Genomic DNA, 22,784 nt, shown 5'->3' on the forward strand with positions numbered 1-22,784 from the left:
ATTGCTTATGAGTTATGTCTTGCACGAGATTGCATGATTAGTATTTGATAGCATGAGATTGCTTATGAGTTCTGTCTTTCACAAGATTGCATGATTAGTATTTGATAGAATGAGATTGCTTATGAGTTATGTCGTGCACGAGATTGCATAATTAGTATTTGATAGCATGAGATTGCTTATGAGTTATGTCTTGCACGAGATTGCATGATTAGTATTTGATAGCATGAGATTGCTTATGAGTTGTCTTGCACGAGATTGCATGATTAATATTTTATAGCATGAGATTGCTTATGAGTTATGTCTTGCATGAGATTGCATGATTAGTATTTGATAGCATGAGATTGCTTATGAGTTATGTCTTGCACGAGATTGCATGATTAGTATTTGATAGCATGAGATTGCTTATGAGTTATGTCTTGCACGAGATTGCTTATGAGTTATGTTTTGCACGAGATTGCTTATGAGTTATGTCATGCACGAGATAGCATAATTAGTATTTGATAGCATGAGATTGCTTATGAGTTATGTCTTGCACGAGATTGCATGATTAGTATTTGATAGCATGAGATTGCTTATGAGTTATGTCTTGCACGAGATTGCATGATTAGTATTTGATAGCATGAGATTGCTTATGAGTTATGTCTTGTACGAGATTGCATGATTAGTATTTGAAAACATGAGATTGATTATGAGTTATGTCTTGCACGAGATTGCATGATTAGTATTTGATAACATGAGATTGCTTATGAGTTATATGTCTGCACGAGATTGCATGATTAGTATTTGATAGCATGAGGTTGCCTTATGAATTATATGATAGCATGAGATTATTTATGAGTTGTTTATAGAAGATATGATTGCGCTAAGACTGCCTATTGAGTACGTGTTGGCTTGAGTTTTGATTGCCGAGTTATGTCTTGATATGAGATTGTTGATGAGAGGAGTATAGGAAAGCATGAACTTGTTGTTAAGTTATTTACTTGTGCAAGTATGCATATTTGTTAATTAGGATGCAAGCATCTAGAAGTTAATGCCAAAGTAGAGTTTAAGTGTTTAAGTTTGCTTGATCTAAGAATGTGAAACTACTGTTTTCCAAAAGTATATACTGTATTACTTTACAGGGTTGAGTGGCGTTATACTTAGCTTCGTGTTAACGGGTTTGTTTTCTATGTGTTGTTTGTTAACCCCTTTCAGGTGGGCCCAATGTTTGAGCGCGCACGAGTTAGTTTAGTGCGTAGATTTGAAAATGTTAGATTCTAGTGTAGAATCTTGTGAACTTTGATGTTTAGATATTACTTAACCTACCAAGACTATGTGGTCTAATGGTACCCAGGTTGGATTTCCATTTGGAAGGTTACGAGTTTGAGCCTCAGTGGAGGCGTTATTGGTTCTTTGTGTTTCAGTAGGTTGAGAAAGTATATGAACAGATACTACAATGTAATAGGGCCAGTAACATTCAAAAAAGATATTACTTAACCTTTTGATGGTGCTGGACACCGGGGTCTTATCCCCTAGTTGTTTGAATGTTAGCGAGACTTTAATGTTTAGTTTGTTTTATCCTTAGCCTGTGCAGTCACCGTGAAGGGTGATTGTGGCGGTGACACCTTTACTTAGTTGTTTAGTAAGTTTAATCCACTGCTTTAGTTCATCTTTAAAGGTTTAGTTTGTTAATTAAGTTTAAGAAAAGTGGGATGTTACACGTATGGTAGCATATCTTCAAAAGCAGGTAACAAACTTTTCTGCTTTGCAAAAAAATGCTTTAAGTCATATTTCATATTGAACAAAAAATATATATATTAAGTCAAATGTAACAAACTTGAGATGAATGTCAATTTGTGTTTTGCTTCCTCAGTTATCACCAAGTTATTTTTAAGCAACTCCAAGAACATGGTCCCCTTCAACAATGACATACGCTAATGGGAAGATGCTATCATTTCCATCAACCCCCACTGTTGTTAACAGAATCCCTCCAAACTTGTGCTTTAAGTGGCAACCATCAACCCCAATGATGGGTCTACAAAACTTATAACCCTCCTTGCAAGCATCCCAACACAAATACATTCGAAGAAATCTCTTTTTTTCCTTCATATTCTAAATCACTGAGCTTGACTTTGAATGTGGTCATTGGATTCGTTTTCTGAATCTCTAAGCAATAGTCCCAAATCTTTTTGAAAAAATCTAGAGCCTCCCCTTCAATTGCTTCTTTGGCTTTTGTAATTGCCCTATATGCTTGCTTCGTGCTTAACTCAAACCCCCCATCAGCCTTAACCTTATCTCTAAACTCAGTTGATGTCCAACTCATATGATGCATTACTTCTTTCTTCCATCTATTTGCAACTCTAGTAGACTTAACCATGCTATTTGGTAAACCCAACCACACCCCTCATGCTCTTCATGAAAAGTTGTAATTCTCCAAGTCATATTGTGACAACCCAAAAATAATTTTTCTAAATTCTATTTTATAAATTCCAAAATAGCCATTTTCACTCTTTCAAAAATTTTATTTCGAAAACGGTGTTGGAATCAAATATTTTAAATTGAGTTTTTAAATAAATTCAACATCGAGAATATTCTATTTCGAAAATCCTAAGTTTCGGGTACATTTATGTAACAAGTTTTGACCCAAAAAGTCAATTTGAGTAAAACCGAAAAGGAACCTGTGAAACCTGAACCAAGTGTTTTAACTAGAAACTATTTTTAGAAAATCTATTTTTGACCCCAAGTTATCCAAAATCACTTTTTAGACCTTGGTCCATGATGCAAGGTGAACCATCAACTTTCTACAAATCTTTGTCTGATCTTTTAGCAAGCAAATTTCCTTTTTTACCTTACACCAATCATTGGCTTCTCACCTAGGGTTTTACACCCTTTATAAACCTCACTATTTCATTGTTGCCTCCTGATCCCATTCTTGGCCTCTCCACTCTTGAGTTCTGTAGAAGAAGAAGACATCTTACAGTAAGGTTTCTAAGTTTCACTCTCATCCATTCATTCATCTTTCCTCCTAGTTTTCCCTTCTTTGCTTCCAATCTCTGAGAATCTTCCTTAGGCTTGGTTTGTATTGTTTGTTTGAGATGTCTAGGTGGTGAAGGAGGTAGTGGTTGAGTAGAGAGGAGGAAGGGATCCACACAAGAAGAAGAACAAGCTAAGGTATAAACCATGGACTCCCAAACTACATTTTCAGACTTTGTTATCTGCTAGATTGTGGTTTAGATGTGTAGAAATGCTAGATAAATGTTGTGGTTGAGCTATTTGTGTGTTGTTGATGATCTATGATTGATTTATTGTGGTTTAGAAGTGTTGGTTTGCACTGATTTTTGGGGTACAGGTGAAGAAGGAGGTGTCTGGTGCAAACAGAAGGTGCACTAGATCACCCAACGGAGCTAGCCAACAAACCCTAGCAAGGTCCGTTGAGCAGCGGACCAGGGCAACGGACCTTGACACAGTCCGTTGCCTGGCATCGTGGTTTGACGAAGCCTAGAGGCGGGGCTTCTCAAGCCCCGTCACCAAGCTCCGTTAGGCCAAAAGGCTTTCTGGTCGGGCCCTTTGTGGCTTAGCTACGCGTTGTTCGGATTGGGACTCATGGGCCCTTGAGGCTCGGACACTCGGACTCGTTACGACGCACTAGTAGAAGTTAGTTTTGTTTGATTTGGAGTTAGAGAGCATGATTTATAGATGGAAATGTGATGAATGCTCAGTTTATGTTTGTGTTATGTAAATATGTTACAGTAAGTGGAATTGAAGTATCTGAGCCTTATTATTTGATTGAGAAGTATGTTTAAATACTTGTTTGTATATATTGAGAAGATTTGTTAAGCTTTTGAGAATTTGGCATGAAGTGTATGAGTTCATGTTTACAGTGAGTGAAATTGTTAGTTTTTGAGTAAGTTTTGAGTTGAGAAGCATGAGCAATACTTGTTAAGTATTTGTTAAGAAGATTTTCTAAGTATTGAGATTTGAGCATGAAGTAGTACATTGTTTCCTTGTTTCACAGTGATTGAAATGCACAGTATGTTTCAAAGTAAAGAGCATGTTAGTAGATTTCATTGTTTAAAGTGCATCATTTGGCTCTAAGTAAGCCTAAGATCTATTTCAAAAACCTATATCTATTTTGGAGAATCATTATCTAGTTGCATTGAGAAGATTGCATGATATTTGATTTCCAAAATATGAGAAAGAGAAGTTGTTGAGATCAGGGACAAAGCCAGGATTTTTTCTCAGGGGGGCGAAGAAGTAAAGGCAACATAAATTTAAAAACGTTCAAATACAAAATATCTAATACGAATATAATTGTCAACATATAAAATACATTATAAATTACAATACAAAGTTTATGATGAAGTACGGGATAATACTCCTCTACGCTCTCTCATCTTTTGAAATCGTTGTAGAATTGCTTCATTTGAAACTTGATCAAAAACATCATTTTCAACATATGGCACTAAGCAATCATGTAAGAAATCATCACTCATCCGGTTGCGTAAAGATGTCTTAATTAACTTCATAGCAGAAAATGCTCTTTCCACACTAGCAGTTGCAACCGGTAGGATCAAAGACAACTTTAGAAGCAAATACACTAACGTATAGTCCAAACGTCTTCTCGTTTCCACCCGTTTTTGAGCTAATTCATCAATACCATCCAATTTAGAGAAAGCAGGATCAGAACTTACATCAATAAAATAACTCTGCAGTTGGTTATCTAGTAATTCAAGTTCAATATCAGAAAAATTATTTGGATAGAACTGTGCCAATCGAATTAACTTATCTTTATCAAACATAGCAAAGGAATTCCTTGGATCAAAACATGCCACGCATAAGAGCAACTCTGTATTCTTCTCATTGAAACGGTTGTTTAGCTCTTGAAGTTGTAGATCTAAGACCACACAAAACCTTTCAACACGGTACCTATGAAGATGAGTCCTTTCTTCAACATTACGACGAGGTCTTCCAGGAACTACATAAACTTCATCCATATTAGGTATGTAAATTGCATTCTTGTTGCAAAATAGTGAAACTTCTCTTTTAAGAGCTTCCCACCCATCATCCCTCATCATTTGTAACCTTTGTTTTGAGACATCAACTAGTCTCATGGCATTCACAATGTTTTGATCTTTCCTCTGTAATGCTTGTGACAAGTCATTGGTAATTTCTAAAACATCCTTCATTAAGTGCAAAAAGAATACAAAATCAAAACATAGGATATTCTTCAATACTCTAAATGCTTCTAGCCTTTGTTTTGGATCTTGCCTTAATTCGTCAAGAACATCAATCACCGGAGAAAATAATTTCAGAATGCTCACAAGTGCACCATAATGAGATCCCCAACGTGTATCACCAGGACGTTGTAAAACTACTTCTTGATTCAAACCAATTCCCGTTTCAATTGTATCAGCAGAAATTGAATCAATCAACATCTGTAATTGTTTGTCTCGTAAGCTATCCCTTCGGTTACATGAAGCACATATAATATTGCACAATTGCAAGACAGTGGCAAAAAAACTCCAACATCCACATTTTCCTTTGCAACACCCACAAGTGCTAGTTGTAGTTGATGAGCAAAACAATGAACATAAAAAGCACTTGGATTCTCATTCATAATCAAAGTCCTAAGACCATTGAACTCACCTCGCATATTACTTGCTCCATCATAGCCTTGGCCTCGTATTCTTGAAATTCTTAATCCATGCCTTGTTAGAAGATGTTCAATTGCTACTTTAAGAGACATAGATGTGGTATCACGAACATGAGTAATTCCAAGAAGACGCTCAATAATATGCCCACTTGAATTCACATACCGAATAAACACAATCATCTGCTCTTTCACTGATATATCTCTTGACTCATCAACTATTATTCCAAATAATTCTCCACCAAGATCATTGATTATCATTTCAGTTGTCTCACTTGCAATTGCATTAACTATATCTTTTTGAATGTAAGGAGAAGTCATTTGGTGATTTTCTGGTGCATTTCGCATCACTACTCTGCCAACATCTTCATTATTATCTGCAAGAAACTTTAAGAGTTTAAGGAAGTTTCCCCGATTAAGAGAGTCGTAACTTTCATCATTTCCACGAAAAGCAAGTCCTTGCCTCAAAAGTAACCGGATGCATTTAACTGATGAAGTCAATCGAACACGGTAGTCTTGTTTCGATTGCTCCGAGTGTTTTGATACACAAACTTGTAAGTGTTGCTCTTGAGTCATTAAATCTCGACAAGTTTGTACGTTCCTTGCGTGAACACTATTATGATTACCAACATGTCCACGCAACTTTTCCGATCCTTTTTTCCAATTGTTGAATCCTTCTGTGACCAATGATTCTCCCCCAGCTTGTTGTCCACTACTTTCATCTTTGAATAGATAACAACATAAGCAATATGCTGCATCTTCAGATACACTATACTCCAACCAATTGCTATGATCTTCAAACCATTTAGGATTAAATCTCCTATTAACACCCGTAATCACTCTAGAAGGAAAGACATGATTTTTTGGTTGACAAGGACCCATTTGTAGATACCGTCTCTGCACAATATCTCTATCATTGATATGATATTCATATATATTTTTCCTTTTACCCGGATCAACTTCAAGTTCATCTATGTCTACTTCAATACGAGGCCTTGCACTTGACACTTCGGGACTACTTTGATTAGATGAATCCCCAAAAGTTGATTTTCTTTTGAAAAATTTTTCCATAGCTGAATCAATAAAATACAATATAACTAAGATTTATGGAAATTATGACAAAAACAAATGCACCAAATCGGCCATCACTGCCTCTAGAAAATTAACATTATGAAAATTAGGCCCACCGCCTCATTCGGCCATCACTCCTCTAGAAACATTAACAAATTGCAACACCAAATCAGATCATTGAAAATTAAGTCATTCACTACCTCTAGTAAAATTAGCAACAGCAAATCACCATTCACTAATTGAATTATATATTCAAAAGCCCAACTCAGTGAATTCACATTCATAAATCATAAATTCATAATTGATAATTCATAAACATAAACTGATAAACAAATTTATGTATTCAAGTACTCAATAAAACATAAATTGATTAAAATAAAATTTGAGTAATTAGGGAAATTAGAGAAATTAGGGTAAAATTAAAGACCTGAGTTTTGAGAAGACGAAACTCTTGAGAAGTAGAGAGGCTTAGGCGCTGAGAGCTTGAGGGTCGAGTCCTGAGCGGTGTTGCCGACTTGCCGTGTTGTTGCCTTGCCGCCGTTGCCGGACGCCGATAGACGAGGAGTCGAGGATGGAGGGCACTGGGCAGAGTCGTAGAGAGAGACCGGAGATGAGGTTAATTTTCTAAACGATCGTTCTATCTGTTAGTAAAATAAGAATTTATATATATATATATATATATATATATATATATATATATATATATATATATATATATATATATATATATATATATATATATATATAATACAGCCCCAAAACGACGTCGTTTTGGGGCTGTATAATTTTTTGTAGGGGGGACAGCTGCCCCCCTCTCCCTCCGTCCCTGGTTGAGATTAAGCGCATGAGCTTGCATAAGTAGAGTTTGTGGCATGAGAAAGAAGTTGCATGAGTTATATCTATATGCTATTTATTGTGAGGAAAACTTGTTTTGGAGGACCGTTAGGACTATGTCCTTTCGGAAGAAAAGAGAAAGAAAGAAGTTTGAGAAAGAAAGAAACGGTCATAAAGGACTGACAGATATTTTGAAAGTGACTTGGTCGATATTCCCGAGTAAGAAACGGTCATTGAGAAACGACAGATATTTAGAAGTAACGAGGTCGATATTCCTGAGTTACTAGGTAGGAGACTACCTGCTGGGCTTGGAATCCCGGTTAGGGGGTGTGCACACTGAAAGTACGATACCTGATTCTATAGAGAAAGAAAGAAAGATTAAAGAACCACCGGTACCTGTTCTGTGGGCGAGTTGAATATGTGGCCGGCTAGATTGCCGAGTTGGTTAGGTTCATTCACGAGTTGTGAAGGTCCTACCTCCCCCATGAGTTAGAGGTTTCGTTGTTACAGATGTGGCGGCTTCACGAGATTGCACCGTTCGCTACGACGGAGTACCTGCCTCGCACAAGAAGAGAAAAGAGATTCATGAGAAAGTTTGAGAAAGAGGAAAGAAAGCAAGTAAGAAAGAAGGAAGAGAAAAACGAGTCAATGTGACTCAACAGAAACCTCCACAGAAAAAGAATTTCCTTTTTATTTAAGAGCGAGAGTATATATATATATATATATATATATATATGTATATATATATATATGTATATATATATATATATGTATATATATATATATATATGTATATATATATATATATGTATATATATATATGTATATATATATACATATATATATATATGTATATATATATATATATATATATATATATATATATATATATATATATATATATATATGTATGTATTTATACATATAGCATCATGATATGTATTGTTACATGAATTGCATGATTTACATTTAAAGCATGATGAGATGTATAACCTTTATTGTTGCTTGTTGAGTTGGCATGATAGCACTAGATTGCTTGTTGAGTTGGCATGATAGCATGAGATTGCTTGTTGAGTTTAAGTATCTTTTATCTATTAGTTGAGCATGAGATTGTATGCTAAGCTATGTTTAGAGTTATTTGTTGAAGCATGAGATTTGTGTTTAAGTTGAGTACTTGAGAAAACATGTTTATGTATTGAATAGCTTGCAAGCATATTGAGATGTTTATAAGCATGATTTGAGTTTATTGTTAAGTGTTGAAAGTACCTGAGATTACGTGTGCTTGCCAAATGATTTTCAAAATCTATATCTATAGTACTTTACATGGTTGAGTGGCTTTATACTTAGCATTAATTTACTAACGGGTTTATTTTCTACTTGTTTTTATAACCCCTTTCAGGTAGGCCCAGTGTTTGAGCGCACACGAGTTAGTTGTAGTGCGTAGTTGTTTTATGGTAGATTCTAGATTAGTTTCTAGTTTAGATTCTATCATGAACTTGATAATTAGTTGATAGTTTGATCTTTTGTTGGTGCTGGATACTGGGGTTGTTCCCTAAGTTTTTAAAAGGTTGTTAACAAGCTGTGACTCTAGTTAGTTTCCTTTTTGTAACTTGTGCAGTCACCGTGGGTGGTGACTGTGGCGGTAACACCCGTTGGATGGTTTTTGATGAATTTAAGTTATTTAATCTTGTGTTTAATCTTGTTTAGTTTATCTTTTGAAGTTAAGTATTTGGGATTTAATTTATAGAAAAGTGGGGTGTTACACATATGGTTAAAATTCATTTTCAAAACATGAATTTGGTAAATGACTGATCAACCATATGGATCTTGTTAAGATAGACCAAACAATAAAAATCATGGTCCAACTTTACACATAACCCAAAAGAATAATTAAGCCAATCTATTACGACCATATCGTACTAATATGAGCACAATATTGGAGATATTTGGTAAATGACTGATCAATCATTTTAGCATTTTGAACACACACACACACACATCATATTAGAACCAACCTACCCATGAATCCATGAAAATCAATCTCATCCATTATAAAAAAATAAATCTATGGATGAGATTAACTGAGGAGATTAAAAACACGCATGTTCATATTAGGCATTATGATTTGTGCATATTAAGCATGTCCCTATGCCACATAGGGACATGCTTAATATGCACACATCATAATGCCTAATATGCAAACACGCATTTTTAAACCTCCAATTAATCTCATACATAGACTCATGGGGAGGTTGGTTCTCATAGAAACTGATGTAGTATATACTGGTGGTATTACAAGATACGATGCTAGCGTCGGTTCCGAGTATGGTCCCTTTACCTAGTCTACTTGTTGGTTCAAGTTATGGAGCTTGAAATACGTGACAGTGGGTCAGAGGTTCCCGAGCATATAGTTAGAATATAGAAGTAGCCAAAAGTCAACTCTCCTCGTAATTAATGCGGTATTTATAGAAGAGACGGGGAACAAGTACCAGACTCTGGCATGCGCAGCATGTGGAGTCCATGCACAAGTGTAGATCGGGGCCAAAGGGGGCTCGATTGGCACAAGATTCCATTAGGCGCGCTACCCCGCACTCAACCACGAGAACCATGCTGGTAAGCCGGTCCTGAGTGTCTAGGTCGGGGCAGGAATGACAGTTATTGCTCTTAAGTCCAATCGATTGACCCTGAGCTTGGCGTGAGATTAGGTAAGGAAAATACTTGCCTTAGGACAGCGATGGTCGGGTTGGACTCCCCTCAAGGATTGGGTCCGGATCTGACCAAAATACAATGTGCATATGTGTCAGGAATTCACAAAAGTTATAGAATAGACCTTGACGATTGTCGGAGTTGTGGCCACGGGAAATGTACCACCACGACCTCTACGGGCGCTGGAGGTGGTAACCTGATCACGAGAAGATCCCAGCCTAAATTTAGTTGTTGCCGAGTCTTTAAGTGATTGACGTTGGGTAACATTCGTCGTGGGCAGATACGAAGTATGTCGACTGCTTCATGTCAACATAAGTAATCGCAGTTTCACGGACACTGATCGTGCCATGATCAGATAAAACTCATCACCTAATTGGGTGAGCGCATGAACAACCAAGTCCTCACCGAAGATATGATGTTGTGCTAATGCGAGGTCATCAACAATGGATTTCATATCTTGAAGAAATTCTGAAACTGATCAGGAGCCTCTTGGATTTTTGACCATCTTTGCTTTGAGGGATATTACTCGTGCTTTAGACGAGCTAGCATAGCTGGACGTAAGGCGAAACCATGCATCCGTAGCCGTGGTCGCAGAGGATATGACCGGTTGTATTGTATCTGTGCAACTACCAAGAATAATATGGTCTTGATGTACCCACTCTGTATCAGCTGGGTTCATAGTTGTTGATGTAGGATTAAGAAATTTAGTTGGCTCCTCAATAGTGCCATCAATGTATCCTAATAGACCAAGACCAATGAGAGTCGAATGAACCTGTCGTCCCCAAACTGGCTAATTTGCATCAGTGAGACAGATTAAAAAGTTGGTCGGGACAGATAATTGGATGATAGTAGTTGTAAATGTAATTGCCATAGGATCGAATGGAGAGAGAAAAAAAAAAAAAAAAAAAAAAAAAAAAAAAAGAGATCTCGTGAGAGATAGGCTCTTGATACCATATAAGAATGAGAAGAAAAAAGTTCCTACATATTTAAACAAGTGTACAATACAAAGTATAAATAGAAGAGATGCTAACAACAGTTCTAAACCAATTCTACACGAGATAAAATATAACAACCCAGATTAAATAAACAGAATAAATAGGTGTACAAATATTAATGCTTAATAATGAGAATTGTGATTTCTTCTCCCAAAAAGGTTAAATCCTCAACCTCAAGACTCCTATACCCCAGGGTCATAAAGCATTTTGGAAGATGTAAATCACCCAGAACTTTGATTTCTTCTTCTTGAGTCGACGATCTCTTGGAGAATTACTATAAGAGCAACGATGAAGGCTTGATCCACGTTTGGCTGCAGCGTCACCATGAAATTATCCTTTCCCAGGAATATACTCCCTGCCGTCACTTTCTTCTGCATCTGAGCAATTAAGGTAGAAGATGGTTTAACGTAGATATCGCACGTCGACTGCGCGAAGCTTGTCTTCATCTTATAATCGCAGACTTGTTCCGAAGTGTTGCCGGCTAAGAACACGTCTAGGTTCGTGGTGAACTGGAACGCTGAGGATGTTCTTGCGCTGAAGATGAAGTCTTTCTCCTCTTTGCTTTCTCCCCTGTAAACTTTCCATCTGGTTCGCCATGTAAATGCCTGCATACATAAATTAGATTTGGTAATAATTCTCATAATTTCTTTTTCTCTACCTTATTCTAAGAATTTTTTGTCAGGCCATGAGGTGCCCGGCAAATTATTCTGTGGCCCTAGGTCCAACTTGTAAGGTGAACTCGAGTCTAAAAATACACAATTTATATATTGAATGTTCACAATTTTTATATACTAGATATTCACAATTTATCTACTGAATGTTCATAATTTTATATACTAAATGTTCACAATTAACATATTGAATTTTCACAATTCATTCGGTATAGAAATTATGTATTTTGACCCGGGTCCATGGCATAACTACTCGAGGTGTTTTGAGCCGCTGTAAGAGGCACATTTAAGTGACAAATTTTATTGTGGACCGCTGTCTACAATGAATTGTGGTCCAAGCTTCAAAACGGTGCTGTTTCTTTTAATGAAAAGAAACGGCATCCCTTCCGCATAAAGTAGCTCTGTTTGTATAGCATATTCAGTTTCATTTTATATACACTGCAGTTTCATTTCAACACAACTACAACTTCAATTTGATATAACTACAATTTCACTCGACATTATACACTCAAATATGTGAAACTGTTATTCAGTTCATCTTATGTACACTAGTTTCATTGCAACACATATTACAGTATCATTTCGATATAACTACAGTTTCATTGGACAATATACACTCAAATATGTGAAACTATTATTCAGTTTCATTTTATATACACTGCAGTTTCATTTCAACACAACTACAATTTCATTTCAATTCAATTATAGTTTCATTTGATAATATAAAAATAATATGTAAGACAATTTCATTTTAGATACACTGTAGTTTCATTTTGTAATTAACACACAACAAATACGGGCTCCGTTAAGATGTAACGGCAGCTGTTTCTTTACTTAAAGAAACGATGCCGTTTTTGGACCATGGTCCACGCATCGCTGGAAATCTTTTATTTTCTGATCACCTAAAAAAATGGTCGAAAAGATGACATTTTTTCAATTTTGTGCCGAAGGGAAATAGGTCATAATTTCCGACCACCTTTACTTAGTGGTCGGAAATACCGAGCACAAAGTAAAGGTGGTTGAAAATAAAATTCGGCAATTGAGAATTTTCGCCAATCTTTCTAGTAGCCAATTTTTTTGACCACTTTACAAAATTAGATGCTATTTCCGAACAAGGTGGTTGAAAATAGCGACAAAAGGTTTTTCCGGATACCAAAAGTGGTCGGAGCAAGGGCTTTCGACTTGATTTACGATCACTTTTAGGTGGTCGGAAATTCCTTGATTTTTCCAGTAGTGACGATATAACGATTGCCTTTAAGTCCGTTTTATACCCAGACTAATGGTCATTTGCACCGGGTCGGTCCAATTAAGGAACAAAGTACTAACCAAATTGATTTTTCATTAATCTCAAAATTTATTGCTTTGCAAGTGGCAACATCAACTAAGTTGATTTGAGTTGATTTGTAACTATGCACTTAAAAGTTTGACTTTCAATAAGAGCAATTATTTATAAGTAAATCGTGATCCATTGTCTATTAGAATCATAAGGTGATATTTACTAAGTACACGTTCATATAATAGACTCAAGTTTTCCAAGTCACCCAAAAAAATCAATGTAACATTTTGAATTTCATATATATATATACCTTTCGTCGGAGAGTGATGATGGAGTTTCCGGCGGGATCAAAGACGACGACCTTGCTGTTGAAGAAAGTGGGGATGTTTTCGACTTTGAAGAGGATTCTGCTACTGGCGGCATCTTTAACTTCATATCCGTTGCCAGCCAAAAAGTGTAGCTTTTTCTTGATTGAGATTTGAAGATGATGAGGGGCACAGTATTCCGGGCTGATCACAACCAGAGGATTACCAAACACCATTTCCGCCATGCTCGCAAACTGATCTGATCTGATCACCAAAATCAAACACTACTATATATATCTATTTCAATTCCAATAATCTGAGATTAATAGATGATGCTTTTATGCATGTTGATGATCGTGTATATATAAGCCGAAGAACTTTCGTGAAATTAAAGCAACAATATAATGGCTGTGTAAAGAAATTTCAAGGCACTAACCAAGTCAAATAATCATCAAGGAAGAGAAATTGAAAGGAAACATCATGTAAATATCATTATAGATGTTGTTGTGGTCCATCATCTTCGTGTTACGTACTTAAAAAGTACTCCGTGTTTGACTTTTTATTATAAAAACAAACTTGATGTCCAAGCAGATTGATTCAACTTTAATGTGTTATATCTCAGTAATAAATCACATAAAGTACCTCATCTTATTATATTACCATTGAATCAAAATAATGTTCTACACAAACCCTATTTACAGCTCTCTAGTTTTTCACGTGCATTGCGCGAAAGGAATAATGACCAATGATTATTTTTAAATAAGTACTGTAAAGTATATCAATGCAAGATTATATAGGAGATGTATATGCATAGATAATTGAATGCGAATGTTGAATTCGTTTATTCAAATCAGTAATTCAAAGTATATAAATGCAAGATAATATAGGAGAGCAGATTGATAATAATTGTCACTAAAATAAATGTTTGCAACTTTGTAATAACATTAGTCTAAATAAATACTATTTTTTGTTTGAATTTCTCTAAGTCTTCTTAATTCTCTTTTGGATATCATTGTCATTGTCTTCAGTACTTGTCCTCTTCTTTTTTATTGGTAGTTAGTTTGTCATATGCATTTGAGCTACTGGTGGTAGCATAGATAACAACGTCATGCAATGAGATTATAGTGTAGGAAGTTTTAGATTTGTCTTGTTGTTTATATGACTGAAATCTTAATTAGTTGTACTATGAACTCTTTATCTTGCAAGCGTCTATTGATATTTGACAGTTGTAGTTTTTTTCCCTACATGTTTCATGTGTTGTGAGATGTGTGTCGTAGATTCTCATGTGGAAGTATTGAACAAAATATTAATATTTATTATATTTGTAGAAGGTTCATGAGTAGTACCTCTTGTTCTAGTTCCATAACTTGTTGACTTGATAATAACAACAATGATTCTTCAAATAGTCCGAATACTAAGTGTTTTTGTTGTTAAGGTTGATGCTGATTTTGTCTTTAATCTAAACAGGTTGAGTTTAGAAAATGAAATGAATTGTAAATTTATATTAGTTCTAATATATTTAAAGAATGCAGAATGCACATAATCATATTCACTATATGCTAGTATTCCTACCTAGGGTTTCTAGGGTTCTTCGGTCGCTTCTTCGACGTTTCTTGCGGACTATTTTTCCGATCGCGATAGCAAGCTTCGACGCACGTCGCTGCATTCTAGATGGCGTCGACGACTGGACAAGATGTGGAGGGCCTAACGGCCAGGTGGGCCGACATCGTTCTTGAGGAGGAAGCCACGGCTTTCTTGCCGGATGTTGGGGACGACGCCGAGGGGGTGGCCAGCGAGGTGGCGGAGAGCTGGGGGGTGGTGGGAAGATTCTTGACACGAAAGCTAGTCAGGTTGGAATTTATGAGTCAGGTTCTGGCATCGGTATGGCAGCCGGTGAGCGGGGTTGAGGCAACGGAGGTTGAGCCGGGTCGTTTTTTGTTTGTTTTTCATCATATAACAGACATGGAACGCGTCCTGAATGAGGGTCCCTGGTCTTTCGATAATACTACGCTGGTGTGTAAGCAGGTCCCTAACGGAGTAATGCCGATTGATGTAGTGTTGGATACGGTGGACTTATGGGTACAGCTGCATGGTGTGCCGAATGGATACTCGTCTAGCCGGATTCTGGAACAGATAGGAAATTTCTTGGGTACGTTTGTGAAGTATGATGATCGTTTTGACAATGCCCCATGGAAGATGTATCATCGTATTAGGGTTTCGCTGCCTGTGGACAAGCCCTTGAAAAGACGGATGAACTTTATAAAACGTGATAAGACAAGTTGTTGGGTCACGTTTAAGTATGAACGTCTCCATACGTATTGTTATTTTTGCGGGATGCTAGGCCACTCATACCAGTTTTGTCGTGGGGCAAGGGACTCGAGGATGCCGGTGGAGGAGTATTTGTATGGCCCGGAGCTACGGGCGGGTGGGAATCGTGGCCCTAGGCCGGTGGGGGGTAGTTGGTTGTTGCCGACGGGTCGCCAGGCCATGGGACGGAAGCCGCAGGCCGTCCGGCCGGAGGAGGGGCGGGTTTCGGGGAGCACATATCGGGCTGAGGGGGTGGTTGAGGGAGAGGTGGTGGCGGTGGCTAAGCGGCGCCGGGGGGAGATGGGTAGTGAGGGACGGAGGGGTGAGGGGGAGGATATTGTCAGGACCGAGTTCTCAAAAAACTTGCAGCAGGCGGGTACTGGTTCCCAGACCCGCCCGGATCAATGAGTGCTTTAAGTTGGAACTGCCGTGGCTTGGGTAATCCACGGACAGTTCGGGAGATTGTGGACATGGTGTCCAAAAAGCAACCCGACTTTGTATTTCTTATGGAGACTAAAGTGGCACGAGATCATGCGGAACGGTTACGTGTTAAGATTGGCTATGAAGGACTGTTTTGTGTTGACAGTGATGGTTTAAGTGGTGGTATAGCATTGCTGTGGAAGAAGAATTGTACGGCACGACTAATCAGTTACTCAACGAACTATGTTGATGTTGGGGTAACTATTGCAGGCTTTCCTGAATGGCGAATGACGGGATATTATGGGTTTTCTGAACGAACGAGACGCACTGAGTCTTGGGATCTTCTGAGAACGCTTTCGGGTAGGTCAAATCTCCCGTGGGTTGTTATTGGAGATTTCAATGATCTATTATATCAGAATGAGAAGAGAGGGGGAAATCCGCATCCGAACAGCCTCCTACGCGGTTTTGGGGAAGCTATTGAGGATTGTTGGGTTGCTCAGTTGCCTATGGTTGGCTATCCGTACACATGGGAGAAGGGGAAGGGGATAGTAAACTGGATGGAGGAGAGGCTTGATAAAGTATTAGTGACGGAGGAGTGGCGGAGTATGGTGATGGGGGCAAAGGTGATGAATCTGAGAACCCGGAAGTCCGATCATTCGGCTCTCTTTTTGGGGATCCAAGATTATACTAGTCTTGGGCCTCGTAGGAGAGGATTTCGGTTTGAGATGGCCTGGTTGCACGATGAAGGGTGTAGGAATGTGGTAGAGCAGTCTTGGCAGGAGGGGAGGGGCCAGGGATTGCAGAACTGCATTCAGTACTGTGGGACCCGGTTAACACGATGGGGTGGAGACCGGCATCATAAGTACGGAAAACGAATTAAGGAACTCACAAGAGAGCAGCACCGACTGAGGGGGCATACTGACCCGGCTTCCCTAGCTGAGTTCCGGCGTCTAGAGCAGCTGTTAAGCTGTACTGAAGCTCAGGAGGATGCCTACTGGAGGCAGAGAGCCAAACAACATTGGCTGAAGGAGGCGGACGCTAATACGAAGTTTTTTCACAGGTATGCCTCTCACCGAAAAAAGAAGAATACTATTTCTAGATTGATGAATGATAATGGGGTTTGGGTTGAGGGGGATCCTATGAAAAATATTATTCTGCAGTACTATAATGGTATCTTTTGTGCGGGAACCCCGGGAACAGGGGAGGAGTTTTTTGAGGGAATTATCCCGCGTATTACGCAGGCACAGAATGAGTCATTATTGCGCCCGTTTGAACTTGATGAGGTTAAATGTGCTTTATTTGCGATGTTCCCGGACAAGGCACCGGGCCCGGATGGAATGAATCCGGGCTTTTATCAACATTTTTGGGATGTGGTTGGGGGTGATGTGGCTACCTTTATAATAAACTGTGTTGAAACCTGTGACTTCCCGCCTGGTTTGACTGAGACTGATATTGTTCTAATCCCGAAAAAGAAAACCCCGGAATATGTCACTGACTTACGGCCTATAGCCCTCAGTAATGTGGTCTATAGAGTTATGGCAAAAATGTTGGCTAACAGAATGAAGCCATTAATGGACGGAGTAATATCTGAGTCACAGAGCGCATTTATCCCAGATAGACTAATAATGGATAATATATTATTAGCTGCAGAAGTGGGACATTTTCTGAATAGGAAGCAATGTGGAGTGGGGGGATGGAGTGCTCTAAAGCTAGATATGGCGAAAGCATATGATCGGGTTGAATGGTCTTTCTTGCGAAAGATGATGTTAGCGCTGGGTTTTCATGCTGGTTGGGTGGAGGTGATTATGAAGTGTGTAACCTCTGTCTCATATAATATTCAGGTGAATGGTACGAAGTGTGATCCAATTATACCCACTCGTGGAATAAGGCAGGGGGATCCTTTGTCCCCATATTTATTTATTATCTGTGCAGAGGGCCTATCTATGATGTTACAGCGGGCACATAATGTTGGATTAATACATGGCTGCAGGGTAACACGAGGAGCCCCACCGATTTCTCACTTGTTTTTTGCTGATGATAGTTTGTTGTTTTTTAAAGCAAAGGCAGAGGAAGCAACTGAGGTTAAGAAATGTCTGTCTGATTATGAGGGGTTATCTGGCCAGGCAATAAATTACCATAAGTCCAGTATATGCTACAGCAGGAATACTAGTAGCGAGGATAGGCAAAGTGTGGCTCAGATTCTGGGAGTGACACAGACACCAAATTTTGGAAAGTATTTGGGACTTCCCTCTTTTGTTGGAAGACACAAGAAAGCAGTTTTTGCGTATGTGGAGGATAAAATTCGTCAAAGAATTGGGTCATGGAATAAAAAACTGCTATCACAGGCGGGGAAAGAAATCCTCTTGAAAACTGTAGCACAATCTATGCCTACGTTTTCAATGAGTGTTTTTTTGTTACCTGTATCGGTTTGTACGGCAGTGGAGAGGACAATGAATCGGTATTGGTAGGACTCTGGAACTGATAGGCGAATACACTGGAAGGCGTGGGATAAATTATGTATCCCAAAGAAATATGGTGGACTGGGGTTTAAAGATTTGCGGGCATTTAATCTGGCAATGCTAGGAAAGCAGGCGTGACGAATGTTGATTAAGCCTGACTCTCTGGTCACACGCGTGTATAAGGCCAGGTACTTTCCCAAAGGAACTTTTTTTGATGCACAGGTGGGAAGTAATCCCAGTTTCTGCTGGCGGAGCATCATGGCAGCAAAGAGTATTATTTGTGGTGGGGTCAGGCGCAGAATAGGTAATGGGGAGGCTACATTTATATGGACCCACCCATGGCTACGGAATGACCATGACCCAATGATACAAACAGAAATGCCTATACAGTTACAACATGCCAAGGTGGCAGGTTTGATAGATCAGCAAACTGGTGCCTGGGATCCCTCGATTTTAACTGATTTATTTCAACCTGATGATGTGACAGAAATTATGAAAATACCCATATATCCGGAATATGAGGATACCTGGTACTGGTATGGGGACCCAAGAGGGGAGTATTCTGTTAAGAGTGGATATAGGCAAATAATTGGAAATTATCAACAGACTAATGGGGCTTTTACAAAATGGTTGTCCCTATGGAAGCTAGGAATCCCAAAATGGAGAATATTTCTATGGAGAGCCATTAGTGATATATTGCCTACTACTACAAATTTGCTTATAAGGAGGGTGGATGTGGATTTAAGATGTGCCATGTGTGGATTATCTCAAGATGACACAATGCATGCTTTGGTGTTGTGTGATTTTGCACGGAACGTTTGGGAAAAATCTAACCTTACAATCCCAAATATAATCACAAATATTTTTCATATTTGGTTTGATGAACTTCTAAATGTTCTAGACTCTGATGGGATATTCTATGCAGTAGCAATATTATACAATATTTGGAGAGCAAGGAACAGGGCCGTTTGAGAAGCAACTTTGCCGCGACCGGAGGTAGTACTCAAATCCGCTGCGGCTGCCATGCATGCATGGGTACGGGCGCTCCCGCAGCCCACAATCCGAGCCACCACACAGCCTTTGCCGAGCGCGCTGCAAGGAAGTGCCGGCCACCACGCGACGTACCTGCCTGTAGCCGAGCCGGACGGACCTCCAAGGCGTATATGCCGTGTGGACGGGGGGTTTATGCAAGAGACAGGACAGGCTGCTATGGGCGTAATCTTGCTGGACACGAATGGAGGGTACGTCTCGGCGTACAATGGACCATTACATGGGTGTTCGTCGCCACTTATGGCTGAGGCACTCGCATGTAAAGAAGCATTGTCATGGTTGAAGGATCGGGGAGAGCAGAATGTTGACATCTACACGGACTGTCAGACACTACACCGTTATCTTACTACACCAGCTGTTATGATGCGCACATATCTAGGCTATGCCATTGATACTTGCAGGCTTATTGCATCTTCGTTTCAGTCTTGTTCGTTTCATTTTATTCCTAGATTAGAGAATCACCTAGCTCATACTTTAGCTATTTCGGCTTATCAGCAGACCACAACTATGTATTGGGATCAGCTCCCACCGGATACTATTTCTGCCTATTTTTAATGAAGCATCATGAAAATTTTCAAAAAAAAAAAAAATATTTAAAGAATGCACAATAAGTATTTTACATACAAGATCACTGAATGTTGCAACGGTGACTATTTTTGAAATTTCTTTCTTTTCTAGACTTGCAAGATTGATTGCAACATTGCAGATGTTCTATTGCCCTACATTGACAATTTTAATAATAAATTTTAATTGTAACTACGTAAAATAATGATCTAATTACCATTTACATGTTATTATCAGCATAAATTGTTTGGTTGAAGAATGTTGTACATGGAATCTTCTTTTAAGATCATCATCAATTATGACTAGCTTCAATTCTCTATGTGATTCACATGCAGGTGATGCATATCGCAGCTGCAAAGGAGATTAATAAGAGATTATTGCTAAACCTGAAACAACTGCATACTTCACTACATACATTCAAAAGGTAGAGGAATACTTGCTTTTATGATTGATGACTTCCTCGTGCTATCCAGAAATCTGCATTTGAATGTTATGCACATGGTCCACAGCCATCTATTATGTTTAATAATCTCCATTTTTGTAATAGAAATATCCATTGTACATTTGTACTATAAACCTGTTGAGATAGGTCATATAAACATAAATGTGTAGTCAAGCTATTAGTTTATTAAGCTTTTAATTGAGATGGAGGACATGTTCCTATTTGGTATCAGAGTCGTCACGTGTTACTTGAAACCCGTAAAAACTAAAAAGTAATCGGCTTGCACACGTGAGGGCATTTTGAGCATATATATGTATATACAAGCGACAGACCTGCTTCTGCTTTTCACTCGATGAACTCTTATGAAGATTTGTGTTTCCAGAGAGGACTCGACTCTATTATTGTAGTATGAAGATTTGTGTTTCCAGAGAGGACTCTATTATTGTAGTATGATGACCTCCACTGAGACTCGATCTCATGACTTCCCACATGAGAGAGATTATTACATGCCATCTGGGCACAAGGTGCTTGACTTCCTTGATCATCTTTAATTTGACCATATATGTGCAAGCAACTAATATATCTTTGTTTCACTTGTATTGAATTGCCATTTGATAGGGAGAAGAAGGGGTGCGAATGTGTTGGTGGGTATCCAAGTTGCAGACAGCGAGATTGGTGAGTTTAAGGATTGTGCACACAACCCTCTCAATCTATTTGCATTCGTATACTTTGAGTTAGTGGAGGCGTCAGAGAGGAAGGACGGCGAGGCCCGGTATTCCGAGATTTCGGCCTCGACGCGTTGTTTGGCGTCCCGGCGGGTTACGACCTTCTTGAGTGAGTCGAACTTCTTCTAATAGATGTTCTCACAGGCCTTAACCCGGAATAATAGGTCGGCCACCGAGTGAGCCATCTGCAAAATTAGAGTTAGGCAAGACAACAAATTGGGCTATATGGAAAAACTAGAAAACTGATACTAACCTGCATAAGGTCTCGGGGCCGCTCGCTTGCCGACCTGGTTGGCCAACCAATCCAGCGTACTTTCACAAGGTAGGACCGACCCGCAGATCTTGTCCAGCAAGGCGTCCAGGTAACCCTCCCCACTCAACAGAGCGTCGATAACCGAGGTCTCGCCCGAGGAGCCGGTGTTGCATTGCCTCTTGAGTGGAGCCACCTCCTCAACCTCTAGCTCCGGGGCTTTGTCCAGGCTTACGGAAGTGGGAAGCCCAAACCACGGGGATCGGTAGGCGCCACTTGTACTCAATCGAGACGATCCTATTTTTCCACCCTTTATTGTTGTCCGGAAGGTGGGTTATGCTACAATGGTGCCCGCGAGACTGAATGGATAAGGAACTTCCCCCCCCCCCCCCCCCCCCCACCCCCCACCTAAAGCTTAGGTGAAAGTGCCCGGACTAGAAAGAGGAAGCAGAAAAGATCCATTGAGCAAGGAAGCCAGAATGCGATGCGCATTTGGGCTGAATTTGCCCGAGAAGACCCTGTAGTAAGAGATGAAAGAAAAAATGAAAGGGGAGAACGGTTGAGGGAGTCAATGTGAATCCCTATCCAGTCCTCTTTGTGATGTTCGATAACGTTCCCGAGAAACCGACAAGTATCAAAGCAGACCAGGCCGGTCAAGAGGGAAGAGACCTCTTCGACTTCGGCTCGGGTAAGAAGAGGGAAGAGACCTCTTCGACAACGAAGATATACTTGCTTCCCACCTGAGGTGGTGGGAGCAGGTTGAAGGAGAGTGTTTGCCACTAGAAGGAACGACCCAAAAGGGTCGGCGACACGAGAACGGGAAGAAGAAGAAGAAGAAGAAGAAGGAAATAGAGAGGCAAGGACAACCTAGGGGGACTTCCCTCGACCAGAGGGCCCGACTTTTGGGTCAGGAGATGACAATGTAAGACGTCGGACCTGGTTTTCAGCTACTCGAGCTTAATCTTCCTGTTCGCCAATATAGCCCTCGATCTCCCAAATGGTCGGAGGAGACCGTGAAGGACTTTGACCGTGTTGTCATAGTCTTGAGGCGACACGTTCTGGCTATCGGACGAGGGGGAA

The 22,784-nt window shown here is 39.4% G+C and overlaps 5 protein-coding genes across 5 annotated transcripts; 3 read left to right on the forward strand and 2 right to left on the reverse strand.

Moving 5' to 3' along the window:
• Nucleotides 1-4,331: 4,331 nt before the first annotated feature.
• LOC109181283 lies at nucleotides 4,332-6,700 on the reverse strand. Its single transcript, XM_019331034.1, has 3 exons — nucleotides 5,782-6,700; nucleotides 5,626-5,675; nucleotides 4,332-5,414 (listed from the first exon to the last, which is right to left on the reverse strand). Exons 1-3 carry the CDS (start codon nucleotides 6,698-6,700, stop codon nucleotides 4,332-4,334), a joined length of 2,052 nt encoding a protein of 683 aa, XP_019186579.1.
• Nucleotides 6,701-11,193: 4,493 nt separating this feature from the next.
• On the reverse strand, nucleotides 11,194-13,904 carry LOC109181013 (protein LURP-one-related 15-like). The gene is made up of 2 exons (XM_019330762.1): nucleotides 13,493-13,904; nucleotides 11,194-11,840 (listed from the first exon to the last, which is right to left on the reverse strand). The coding sequence occupies exons 1-2, from the start codon at nucleotides 13,730-13,732 to the stop codon at nucleotides 11,457-11,459; spliced, it is 624 nt and encodes a 207-aa protein (XP_019186307.1). The 5' UTR covers nucleotides 13,733-13,904; the 3' UTR covers nucleotides 11,194-11,456.
• Nucleotides 13,905-16,300: 2,396 nt separating this feature from the next.
• On the forward strand, nucleotides 16,301-18,682 carry LOC109181284. The gene is made up of 2 exons (XM_019331035.1): nucleotides 16,301-17,497; nucleotides 17,687-18,682. Exons 1-2 carry the CDS (start codon nucleotides 16,301-16,303, stop codon nucleotides 18,680-18,682), a joined length of 2,193 nt encoding a protein of 730 aa, XP_019186580.1.
• A 132-nt stretch (nucleotides 18,683-18,814) lies between these two features.
• Nucleotides 18,815-19,645, forward strand: LOC109181285. The gene has a single exon (XM_019331037.1). It carries the CDS (start codon nucleotides 18,815-18,817, stop codon nucleotides 19,643-19,645), a length of 831 nt encoding a protein of 276 aa, XP_019186582.1.
• A 51-nt stretch (nucleotides 19,646-19,696) lies between these two features.
• On the forward strand, nucleotides 19,697-20,278 carry LOC109181286. The gene has a single exon (XM_019331038.1). It carries the CDS (start codon nucleotides 19,697-19,699, stop codon nucleotides 20,276-20,278), a length of 582 nt encoding a protein of 193 aa, XP_019186583.1.
• Nucleotides 20,279-22,784: the final 2,506 nt, after the last annotated feature.

Source organism: Ipomoea nil, unplaced genomic scaffold (genome assembly GCF_001879475.1).
Source record: "Ipomoea nil cultivar Tokyo-kokei standard unplaced genomic scaffold, Asagao_1.1 scaffold1043, whole genome shotgun sequence".
Taxonomy (NCBI): domain Eukaryota; kingdom Viridiplantae; phylum Streptophyta; class Magnoliopsida; order Solanales; family Convolvulaceae; genus Ipomoea; species Ipomoea nil.